Genomic DNA, 12332 nt, shown 5'->3' with positions numbered 1-12332 from the left:
TACTAATTTTTTAGAATTTAAACCTACTACAATTTTTGCAGTGCTGAGCAGATTCCATTACTTGTTTGGCACCTCAGCCTTTGCCCATCCACCAGGAACGACTGGTTGTTGCTTCTGGTGTTCATCATGTCCAAACCAGCAACTTGCATCTTCCCTTACTTCCAAGAAATCCAACAAGAAGGTGAAAGAAAGAAGTCAAGTGTATTTAGAGAAGAAGATACTGCTAAGTCCAGTGTCTGATAGAGGGGAAAAAAAAAACCAAGGATTGAAGGAGAGTCTTGAACTGCACCACCAAAAACAAGTGCTCTGTTTGCATCTTTCAGTGTAACTACAGAAGAAAGAAGAAAAAGCTGAGCGTAATTAGAGACGAAGATATAGTTAAAAGTCCAGCATTTGATAGGCAAAAAGGAGTGAAAGGAGGACTGTCTTGAACTGGACCACCGAAAGGAATGGACAACAGGTGCTCTGTTTTCGATCTACCAATACCTAAGAGGGTGAATTCTCGAACAAAAGTCTTGTACTGGAACACCATTTGATAGGCAAGGAGGAGTGAAAGGACAGTCTTGAACTGGACCACCGAAAGGAATGGAGAACACTTTCTCTGTTTTCCATCTACCACTACCTAAAAGGTTAAAAAATAAAAAGGTGAATTTTCGGAAGAAAAAAAATCTTAAGATTTTTTTACAAAATATTTTAATTTTTTAAAAAAATTCTCAGATAACATCTTTTCAAAATAACAATCATCCCCTTATCGAGCATCATCCTCCACCTGTAATTTCGTTTGTCTTACCGATTACTTTATTTACTTGTTGATCGTCCTTCCCTGATCATCTATGTCTCCACATACAAACTGGTTTCGTCAACCCTTCCCCCTCTCTCGGTTGCCTATGCTTCCATGGATGGATTGACTCTATCGTACGTATGATGGTGAAAGTAATATAAGAAGAAGGAAACAACGATACAAGACGAGAAGCGACGATGGACACAATATGAATAAGGGTAAAATAGTTTTTTTAATATAATTAAATACATTATATAAGAATGTTTTAAAATTAAGATATTTTATAGAAAACTTTTAAACTTAAAAGATGTTTTTTGAGATTTCCTCCTAGAAAGAAAGTAGAAGAAGTTAGTTAGTGTCGTTAGAGAGAAGATACTACCTAAGACCAGCATTTAATAGACAAAAAGAAAGAAACAAGTTAATGTAGTCAGAGAAGAAGATACTGCAAAGACCAAACACTCAATAGACAGAAAAGAAAGAAGTTACTGTAGACAGAGACTACCCGCATTTAAGAAGAGCCTTTGAACTACTGCACCATCAACAGGGATGGAGGACAAGTGCTCTGTTCCGCTCTCGCTCGTACTTCCGCTGCTGCTGCTGCTGCTGCTTGAAGGTGTTCGAGCTCTGACTACGACTGCAAACAAGACGACGCCGAAGGTACCGGCGGTGGTGGTGTTCGGGGACTCGATCGTCGACCCTGGGAACAACAACGTGTTGCCGACCATCGCCAGGTGCAACTTCCCCCCGTACGGTAAGGACTTCCCCGGCGGCAAGGCCACCGGCAGATTCTCCAACGGGAAGAACCCCTCCGACATCCTCGGTGAGCACCAAACCCCCTTCCATGAGACTCTCTGCTGGCTGCAGGGAGCAAAATAAACATGCTTTTACACCATGAATTGCAACTCCTCCCTCTGCTGAGCATAAAGCTGTAGCTGTGGGCATATTAAGTCATAGGAAAAATTGTATATTCCATATATATATATATATATATATATATATATATATATATATATATATCTGTGTGTGTGTACACAGTTACTGAAATTGGTAGGGAAATATATGCTAAACACTAAATTTACAGCTGAAAAATACAAGAATCTTTTATTTATATACATATATATATATATCCCTCTAAAGTTGGTGATTTTTGTTTTTTTTTTCCCATTAAACTAGGGTTTATTATGTATATATCCATAGTTTGGTAGGGATACATATGTGGAACCCAAGATTTACATGGGAAAAATACGAGAATCACTAATGTATACGTATATGTGTGTATATACCAAATTCAGAAATTGTAAATATATATTTATTTATAGAGAATCACAAACGATGCAAGGAACACATGGCATGTCCAAAGAAGAGTGATGCATTGCAACCAATTTATTTCCAGCTTCGCAATTAGGAGTAAAGGAGTATGTCCCAGCATACCTTGGCACACATCTTGATGCCCAGGAGCTGCTCACTGGCATCAGCTTTGCATCAGGTGGCTGTGGATATGATCCTCTCACATCACAACTCTTGGTATCTCCCTGCACCCAACTGTGCGTCTCCTGCACTTTGATCTGTACAAGATTTAAGTTTCTGGTGTTGACATTGCTCTTGTTTCAGGTAGCTCTGTCGCTGAGGCATCAGCTGAACCTGTTCAAGGAGTACAAGGAGAAGCTAAAGAGGGTTGCTGGAGAAGGCAGAGCAGCCGATATCATTGCCAACAGTTTATATGCTGTGGTCACAGGGACTAATGACATTGCTACAACATACTTTCTGTTGCCATTCCGAAGGGCGGAGTTTGACATCCCTTCCTACATCACATTCTTGGTGCAATCAGCTTCAAGCTTTCTTCAGGTAACTGATTATATATATATATATATATAGTATCTAAAACAGGTGATAGTGGAGCAGACTTACTATTAAGGATTTGGACCTCATTCGATAAAATTTATTACTTGAATAATGAAGATAATACTTAATCTCAAGATGTTAGTCCGATATGTGATTATCATATCAATATTTTAAGTAAACTTTACTTAGCTTACAAATAAAATGTGCGACAAAGAAGATTTTTGTTACTTAGTTGGTCACCCTTAAACATTGCTCAAGATTCAACTTTTCATGCTAACGATCATGAATGGCAACTCAACACAGGAACTCTACCTCTCGGGAGCAAGAAGAATTGCTATCATGGGAGCCCCTCCTATAGGATGTATGCCATCACAAAGAACTCTTGCTGGTGGAATAGAGAGAGAATGTGTTACCCTGTACAATGAAGCTGCAACGATGTTCAATTCCCAACTATCAAAGGAGGTGCAAAGGCTCGATAGCACACTGTTGGGATCAAAAATAGTCTACATAGACATATACACTCCATTGCTTGATATGATCTTACGGCCCTTCGCCTACGGTAATTTTAGTAATAAGAGGATATATAGAGAAAGACCTAAAAAGATTTCATTTGAAATCATAAATAAAAATTAAAGTACATAAAATCATACAGCCAATTATTATGATGCTTTAGCACGACTTTGATTATGATTTTTTTCTCTCAGGTTTTAAGGAGTCCACAAGAGGATGTTGTGGCACAGGTTACTATGAGGTTATAATCACATGTAATAGCATCACTGCAACTTCATGTGCAAATGCTTCAGAGTATGTATTCTGGGATAGCTTCCACACTACAGAGAGGGCAGCAGAGATGCTCATTACCCAAATTCTTCAGCAGTATGGTCCAAGTTTGCTTGACTAAAGCTAATTTACCTTCCCTTTGGTACTACTACCAGATATGCCATCTCAATTAATTCTACATTGTCCAAGGTTTATAATTGGGCTGATTCCTACTGATATGTAACCAATGTTTTAATGTTATTGACACCGTTTGTATCTTTTCAGCATCTATGATCAGCTTAGCTTTATATGCATCCTACCCAGTTCAGTCTCTTAATATTTTTCAAGTAGTAAGCTAAAAACATCAACAAGCTTTAAATGCCACAAAAACGAAATGATTCTACTTGACATTCATATGCAAATTATGCAGATAGCGTCTTGTCCAGATTAACAATACTATGTACAGCTAAAAGACAAGAAAACTTGACATGCAAAAAAGATCCAGCACCAAAAACCAAAAGTCCATCCATTCTTCTTAAAATTGAAAGCTACATGTCTGCTAATGTCTGCTGCTTTAGATAATTTCCTGTACTGAGCTTTGCCTTCCTGTGTGCTCTAGCAAACAAGCCCCCTAGCAAACAAGCCCCGTTGTCGGGGATAGCCTACATCTGTGGTGTCCAATACTATGCATAAAGCATTACAATTTCAAGAGGTTTGATTATAAGTGATTAGCATCTAATTGCCAAAAGAAAAAAAAAACTAATTGCTACTGCACAAATAGCAAATTTTTTTTTTCCATGTTGCAAACAACTAAAATGTAAAAGAGCAAGGTATTTTAGACACTGAGAACAAAATGAAGAAACAAGCATATACAAAATATAGCAAGAACTGTACAAAGAACTCAGTATATGTTAAAAGGACATATGACCAACTTGATCTGAGCTGATGATTCCATCTCTATGCCCTCTTAACTTCTAAAACCTGAGGCAGCAACCATAAGCTGCTAACCCTGCACATGGCATTATGAAAGGAAAAGGCATATACATTGAGTAGCTAACGGAAAGAAATATATGGAAAATTGATGAAGATAGGAGTGTCAACGGAGCTTATTCTGGGCTACTGCCTGACAGAGCTCTTCCTCATAGAATAGAACTCTAGTAGAAGCAATGGGCTTGAAAACTGGCCTTGATAAACATGGCGGCATCATGTGTCTTGGGGGCAATGTGGGCTCCTGAAATAGGACAGCTGCAATCTGTTTCACGTCCATCAGGTGAAAACGAGAAGAACGACAACCATGTCTTGGAGCTTTAGGAGTGTGTGGACTAGATCCCCACGTACCCTTCCTTCCTGCTTTGCTGGATATGTACGATACTTTAAGCCAAGAAAAAGAAATGTGAGGAAATTAGCAAGTTCTGAGATGCATAAGCATCAAGACATACCTTGCAAAAGGCCAATGTTCAGTTGGAAGAGGGGTCTTATTTCTCAGCATCTCTTGCCTAGACCGGTCGGGAGTTGTATAATTGAAATGCAATTGCCTAGCCATAAGTACCTGGTCCAAGTTTCAATTTGGAAATTTTAATTAACTGTGAAACTGGACATCTTCAAACTCTTATGGCAATCATAAATCAAAAGTCAATTATATTGACTTAACATAAGCTTAAGATAATACTACAGGAAACAGCTTTGCGAAGAATGTATGTTGACAACTTTTAGTTGAAAGTACCATTGCCATCACGGTAAGCACTCCCTCTACAACCACTAACGAAGATTCAGGTTACACAAACAAACTCCACTCGCATGATTAAGGCTGCATATGATATCCCTCTATAGACATCACATTGGTGAGTTTCATGCAGAAGATAGAAATTAATCATGCAAGGTCTAGGAATTAAGAGAAACTAATTAATTTTAATGATATTGTGAATCAATGGAAAAACATGTTCTTGGCATAGGCATCAAGATAAAGGCTCTAAACTAAATGAGCCCAGCAGAGCAGAACAAAAGAATTTACCCGAACAGATAAAACTAAGAAAGCATCAAAGAAATCTAAGTTGTAAAACTGAAGAAGATGTCCTAAAGGTTTAAGAATATCTCAAATTAAAAAGCTTATGCATGTATGCCACTTTGGGATCTATGAAGGTTGTAAATATGCAACTTCAGCCCACATTTACAATTGACACATCCACAATTCTAACTTGACTCCTAAATCAAAGTAGGGATATCAACGGGACAAGGTAGGGAATACTTCCCCATCCCAATCGCCATCCCCCATTCTCCATCCCCGCCCCATTCCCCATTTAGACAATGCAGGAAAGAGGATGGAGCCATTGGGGATGAGGAACCTACAAGTTCTCGGAATCCTCCTAATTAATTCATTTATTTTTAAAAAATAAAACTATTATCAAACATAATTAACAATACTAAAATATAAACATAACAAAAAAAATAAATATATTCAAATATAAGTATATCAAAATTATCATAACTCATGGAAGAGGCAGGAGGAAGATAAAGGATTGGGAAAGGGCACGAGGGCTACAACGACCAATGAGGTGGGGCTACAAGGTGGGCAAGGATGACTGCGATGAGGGGGCAGGGGGTTGCAGCAGTTATGATGAAGGGGCGAGGTGCTGCAATGAAGGAGAAAGCCGAGAAGACGGAAGAGGGAGAAGGGAGTATGCAATTGGAAGAAAAGGAGAAAGAGAGAAGAACACCAAGGAATCAGCATCGTTATTCATGATTCACCATTTGCAAATGCCGATCATCGGAGAAATCACTATTTACAGATGGAGAGAGAAAGAGGACTGATGAAGACAAAGTCAAACAACCGTTGCAACACCGCCTGCCATAAGACATTGGGTGCACGCAACGCATGAGGCCACAAGGAGGAGCTATTACTATTAAATGATGAGATATTTCATTTGATTCAATTGAACCAAATGATTTTTAATTGAATCATAATTGATTCAATCAAGATTCACATTATCTAATTTGAATAATGAAAATCTTGCTCGTCTAATGTTTGGGCCTAGCATCTCAGCCCACTTATTAATGGATCAAGTACGAGTATGGGTATAGGGTGGGGAGTGCTCTACCCATCCCTGTCCCTTATTTGCATGGGTAATGTAAAATGCCCACCATCCCCATTTATTTTTCCTATCACCACCCCATTAGGGGCAGATCCCCATGGGTACCAATACCCATGGGTATAATTGACATTCCCAAATCGGAGTGGAGCATGTCTACTTTCATGCCATGACATGGACATCATAGTTAGGGATTGAATCTTCAGAAACCAGTACCGTCTCTTGCTAAATCAGTAATGCAGTAACTACTCTGATACAATGGGCAAAAAGTACAAGGAAACCACAAAAGAACACTTACAGCTTTTAGAATTCGCTGTAATGCAGTACTGTCTCTTGCTAAATCAGTAATGCAGCAAGCAACTACTCTGATGCAATGGGCGAAAAGTACACTGAAACCACAAAAGAACACTTACAGCTGTTCGAATTCGCTGAGAAACATGGAAAACAGCCCTTAGCTGATCATGATGCAGATGGCATAGGATTTTAATCTTAGAACAAGAAAACCAAAGCAATTAGCAATAATATCAGCATTGCAATGCTGACAAATACTAGTTGCCAGAAACAAAATTCTGAAGCTTGTTAGTGCATACCAGAAGATCCATAGGGAGAGTTTCAAGTCTTGATTGCCTGTCGCACACTGCACTTTGTGGTGTCTTAGGTGTTACAGGCGGGTTTTGATGTTTGGCCTCATCTATTGCTGGCTGGGAGCTGACCTTAGTGGGAGACATCACAGGTGTATTACTTTGAATAACCTCAGCTTCCCTCATTAGACCAATTTCTTCCTTCTCTGACTCCAACACAGTCCTCTTCTTCCCAATATCTGTGCATGATTTGCTTGACGTCTTGTTATAACAGATTTGGGCAAGTGCACCAGGTTTTAGATACTTGTTTCTTGTGTTCTTCAGTCGCTTCTTTTGCTTGAAAGCCATAGAGTTCAGACTCATGGGGTACACAAATAAATCATAAATCCTTATTCTTCAGTATATCTTCAACCACCATTACGTTCAAGCTACATTTGACAAAGACAAAACTGATTCAGCATACACGATATAAGAGGAACTTTTCTAGTACAAAAACAAAACAAAAACAAAATTAATTGTACTGGTAAATAGGACCAAGTGCACAATACAGGGGTCATCTCATGGTTGAGTAAATCAGCTGCACAATAATCAATAACTTCTTTTGTCATTATTTGTAACAGCCATCAGCAACCTGAATTTCCATTTGCATAACAGCAAGAGCATATTCATGTTTGGTCAAGAAAAGGATAGAGAAATTGAATGAACAATACATCAGCTTTCTAGAAATCAAATTATACAGCATGGACACAAAAATGTGTTAATGTTCAAGAACGAGGACCAAAGACATCTACAATCAATTGTATAGAAGTTGCTTCAAGAATTTGTAAAAGCTTGCCATGTACACTAGTAAATCTGTGAATAGGAGTGATGATAAACACACAGCCAACAACAAGTAGTTGAGAGAAGGCTCAGTGTTTGTCATTGATGGTAATTTGACTGTAAATAGACTTCATTACTCTTATCAGAAATATGAAAACAACTAGTAAAAGTATTAAATCAACTTTAAATCTGGTGATCTACTTGCCCTGCAGCAATAAACCAATTTTAGACTGATTGAAGAAACAGCTATACAGTTTCCTAGTGCCATCTGCAGCTATATAAATCCAAACGGAATGAGCAAACGCATTGTGTCTATCTAGTTGCTGTAACCAAAGACTAGCCGATAAACATAAACATGATAGTATACCGGATAAGCTATATCCTACTTGAAGTGCAAAGCAACAATTAAGAGAATCAAATCAAATTAACCAAAATAAACTTTATATCTGGGTATTTACATGCTCCTCGAGCAAATAACCAAATATATACTGATTAAACAAACAACTACCCATTCCCTAATTCTGATCTTTAGCTCCATAAAATCAAATGGAAGAAGTAAACCGGTTGTAGCTACCAAGTTTGTGAACCCAAAGACCAGTCAATAGGCAGAAAGATATCCATCTCGAAGGGCAAAACACTGTTTGAGAAGGGTTACTTGCTTTGCATACCCCTCACGGGAATTATCAAAGCCAATCCAGATAAACACGATACTGCACTTGCACAACTCTCTAAACACCAGAACATACAGTCTGCCTTCCACATTCCCTTACGACGAAGGATACTCTACTTCACTCGGAACGAAACCCACAAAGCCCTACCTCAAAGTCCACACGCCCTATTGAAACGATTACCTCAAGGCATCATTATGAACCCTAAAATCCCCTCTCTTTTTTCCGATGATTGTGGATACGTACACGATTCAATTCAAGAATCAAACAACCAAGCAATAATCAAATACACTCCAGGAAGATGCATCGTGTCAGAGAACTAACCCGATAGACCATCAAAAGGCTCCAACATCCAACTACAGCGAGATAAGAACAGAGAGGCAAAGGATAGCAACAAACTACATCCAGAAACGATACAGAGGTGATATCGTATACCGGAATCCAATCACCATCATCTCAGATGGGAGGCGAAGGCTGGAAAACGAATCCCGAGACCCCAAAATCCTAAGCAAAGCAGCAACAAACAACGAAACTAACTTAGAGTCGCGGCGTTGGCATCGAGGAGGAGAATGGGGATGCCAAAGAGAGGCGCGGGAACTTTTTATTCCCTCTTTTTCGAATTATTCGCGCCAAATATTTTCGACCGCAGTCCTGTTTAATCAGACGTGGCGAGCTCCGATTGGCTCCACGCCTCGTTTTCGGCCCGTTAGGGCCCGCGGATGACGTCACGCGCTCGGTCGGAAGGAGGAGATGAGGAGGGTAAATTAGGAGATTAAGGGGCTTTGAACTCCAACGTGGCGAGCGCGCATTGGGCGCCCACCCAGTCGTGTGGGTCGTTAGGGTCGTCGATGACGTCAACCGCACAGATCGGACGGCGGAGAGCGCGCGTGGTTTCGTTTGATCATTAAGGAGCGAAAATTAGGAGATTGAAGATGAAATTTAGGGGTGTTTTTTGAATCAATTACGGAGGCAGAATCTCGAATTAGTAATCTTTTAGGTTGGATTTTAAGGTGTATTATGTGGATAAGATAAGCCGTTAAGGTTGATGCGGATGGATTAGGGGATAGATATGTTTGGGGAGATGAGGAAACTTTGTTATTTTAGTTGGCAATGGTATAATTATCTTGTCCTTATATTTGAATTATATATATTATATATATATAATTTAATTTAAAAAATGATTTATTTATATGGTTGAGAAGAATTGTTAAAATTCTTAATTTTTAAAAACATTAAAATTTGCTTGTAAAATCCTAAATGATCATTTTTAAAATATATTTTTTATTGATTTTAATACTTAAATGATACAAATTCAACATTTCAAGGGTTAAAATTAATTAAAAAATATATTTCACAGGCTTAAAAAAAGAAAAATAATAGTCATTTAGATCTTTGAAAGTCATTTTCAAGATTTTTCTGAGAATTCAATTTTTGTATATTTACTAAAATTTTTAAAAATATATAAAAATTTATTTTTTATAATTTATATAATATAATTATTTATTATTTTGACCCCTTCCATTTCTTCGATCGTGGGGTTGGGTTGACTTTGGACACCGAGATTTTGTAGGCTTTGACTACTGTATTAAAGAGAAAACAAGTCATGTACCATCTCAACACTTCAAAAACACTTGAACATGGCCTTTGTGTTACAATAGATCAAGTCATCCACAAAGAATGGTCAACTACAAATGATGAACAAAGATAACTTTTAAGAGTATTAAAACATGTATGAGAAAAGATGAAATAAATGTTAGAGATCAACAAAAATCAAGTTGCCCGATGATGATATTACACTACAAGTATAAAACCAATCATGTTGTCACGATATCATTAAATTATGATGGGTCAACCAGGTCAACTCTACGACAGAGAAAGAAAATAAAACGATTGATCGTGTAGTCCCCCACGCTAAGAGATAATTGTATGGGGTTGACTTGGTGGGGGGAATATTCCCTTCAAAATTGAGAACTAAAAGCAACTTGTGCAAGGGATTGACTGGTCTTCTCTTCCACCTTCTCAGCTCCTATTTACCTCACACTTCGTGCCTCCTACTTTCTCTCTCTCTCTCTCTCTCATTACTGTATCGAGGAGATCTGCTCTAATTAAGTTAGTAGTCGTCTTACCTACATGAGATAATTGTATGGGTTATTATGTAGTAATTTCCAATAAAAAATAAGAAAAAAAACCTGAGCTAAGCTCGTGCAGGGCGTTGACTTCTCTCTTCCACCTTCACCGTTCTTCTTCAGCTCTAAATCGTGCCTTCTACTCTCTCTCTCTCTCTCTGTACATGTTGATGAGTGCGGTTGTAGGACGCCTGCAAGCATGTCGCGGAGCGCCCCGGTTGTCCCCATGTCCCAGACTCCCCGAGATGACCTTGAGTCGAGGCAGCCGCCGCCGCCAGGGTGCAGGCGGTTTCCGTCAGCCTCACCGGCGTCCTGCTATTTGCCAACGTTCGCGAAGCCCGGCCTTCCTCTCGTCAAGAAGGTTTGCATGAACCATCTCTCCTCACTGGTGTTACCTCAAAGTCACCTTGAACTCTCAAAGAGAGAAGCACCTTTGACCTTTCAATGTTATGCAGCATGAGATTTAGTTATGTATGATCTCGTTTCAAACATTTTCTGGTCCGAATTCCATTGAGCTTCTTCAATTTTTGTTGATGAGCATAAAAGAGATGGAAGTCAATGCTTCTAACTAAAGTGCCAATTCCAATTAGACAGCCAACATGACCGATGAACACAAACCCTATCGAGCTGAGAATTCAAGTCGAATGGAATGACAGGTGATCGCCGAGTTCGTGGGCACCTTCATCCTCATCTTCAGCGCGGCGGCTACGCCGATAGTGAACCAGAAGTACGACGGTGCCGCAACCCTTCTCGGCGCCGCCACCTCAGCCGGACTCGCCGTTTGCGTCGTCATCATCTCCATCGGCCACATCTCCGGCGCCCATCTGAACCCTTCCGTCACTATCGCGTTCGCCGCCGCCCGCCATTTCCCGTGGACGCATGTCCCCGGATACATACTGGCCCAAGTGCTGGGCTCTACCGCCGCGTCCTTCGCCCTCAAGGCCATCTTCCACCCCTTCCACTCCGGCGGGGTGACTGTCCCCACACTGAGCACAGCTCAGGCCTTCTTCCTCGAGTTCGTCATCACCTTCACTCTCATGTTCGTCATCGTCGCCGTCGCAACCGACACCCGTGCAGTAACGATCTGCCACACCATATCTACACACACACGCACACATGCTTTCTGCTTCCCTTCTCTTCGTCTCATGTCGTTCTTCCACGTGCGTGCAGGTGAGAGAACTGGCAGGAGTGGCTATTGGGGCAACTGTGCTGCTCAACATCCTCGTTGCTGGGTAAGTATCCTGCATGCAGAATACCGAAGTCGATTTGGATGTGATTGATGATGGCATTGACTCAGGCCGTCCACGGGGGGATCGATGAACCCGGTGAGGACGCTCGGGCCGGCGATAGCGACCGGAAACTACGAGGAGATATGGATATATATGATTGCACCAGTCGCAGGAGCCATTGCCGGAGCTTACGCCTACACTGCCGTCAAACTTGGAGCAGAAGATCAGGAAGAGTCTCAGCCATGACGACGCACTGCGGTGTATGGAAGAGGAATTATTGTGGGAGAAATATCATCTCAATTAATTATATATATATATATATATAGAGAGAGAGAGAGAGAGAGAGAGAGAGAGAGAGAGAGTTTGAATGTTTGAAAGGATTTATAAATACTATAATAAAAATTGAAGGAAAAATATATAATTTACAAAAAACTTTTCTTA

At 40.0% G+C, this 12332-nt stretch overlaps 3 protein-coding genes across 4 annotated transcripts; 2 read left to right on the top strand and 1 right to left on the bottom strand.

The window, feature by feature from the left end:
- Positions 1–1254: 1254 nt before the first annotated feature.
- LOC103972535 (GDSL esterase/lipase EXL1) lies at positions 1255–3696 on the top strand. Its single transcript, XM_009386893.3, has 5 exons — positions 1255–1601; positions 2175–2305; positions 2393–2626; positions 2927–3182; positions 3328–3696. The coding sequence occupies exons 1-5, from the start codon at positions 1328–1330 to the stop codon at positions 3522–3524; spliced, it is 1092 nt and encodes a 363-aa protein (XP_009385168.2). The 5' UTR covers positions 1255–1327; the 3' UTR covers positions 3525–3696.
- LOC103971652 (F-box protein At4g35930-like) lies at positions 2924–9099 on the bottom strand. Of its 2 annotated transcripts, none has more exons than XM_009385724.3 (5): positions 8972–9099; positions 7059–7477; positions 6882–6956; positions 4822–4931; positions 2924–4737 (listed from the first exon to the last, which is right to left on the bottom strand). In XM_009385724.3, the coding sequence occupies exons 2-5, from the start codon at positions 7410–7412 to the stop codon at positions 4479–4481; spliced, it is 798 nt and encodes a 265-aa protein (XP_009383999.2). In that variant the 5' UTR covers positions 7413–7477; positions 8972–9099; the 3' UTR covers positions 2924–4478. The 2 variants fall into 2 exon arrangements, with proteins under 2 accessions (XP_009383999.2, XP_064946384.1); XM_065090312.1 differs by having other exon boundaries at positions 8861–9079.
- A 1716-nt stretch (positions 9100–10815) lies between these two features.
- On the top strand, positions 10816–12286 carry LOC135597401 (probable aquaporin NIP5-1). The gene is made up of 4 exons (XM_065090311.1): positions 10816–11023; positions 11319–11738; positions 11833–11894; positions 11960–12286. The coding sequence occupies exons 1-4, from the start codon at positions 10862–10864 to the stop codon at positions 12135–12137; spliced, it is 822 nt and encodes a 273-aa protein (XP_064946383.1). The 5' UTR covers positions 10816–10861; the 3' UTR covers positions 12138–12286.
- The last annotated feature ends 46 nt before the right edge of the window (positions 12287–12332 follow it).

Source organism: Musa acuminata, chromosome BXJ1-11 (assembly GCF_036884655.1).
Source record: "Musa acuminata AAA Group cultivar baxijiao chromosome BXJ1-11, Cavendish_Baxijiao_AAA, whole genome shotgun sequence".
NCBI classification, from domain to species: domain Eukaryota; kingdom Viridiplantae; phylum Streptophyta; class Magnoliopsida; order Zingiberales; family Musaceae; genus Musa; species Musa acuminata.
This window is presented reverse-complemented; position numbering and strand designations above follow the sequence as displayed.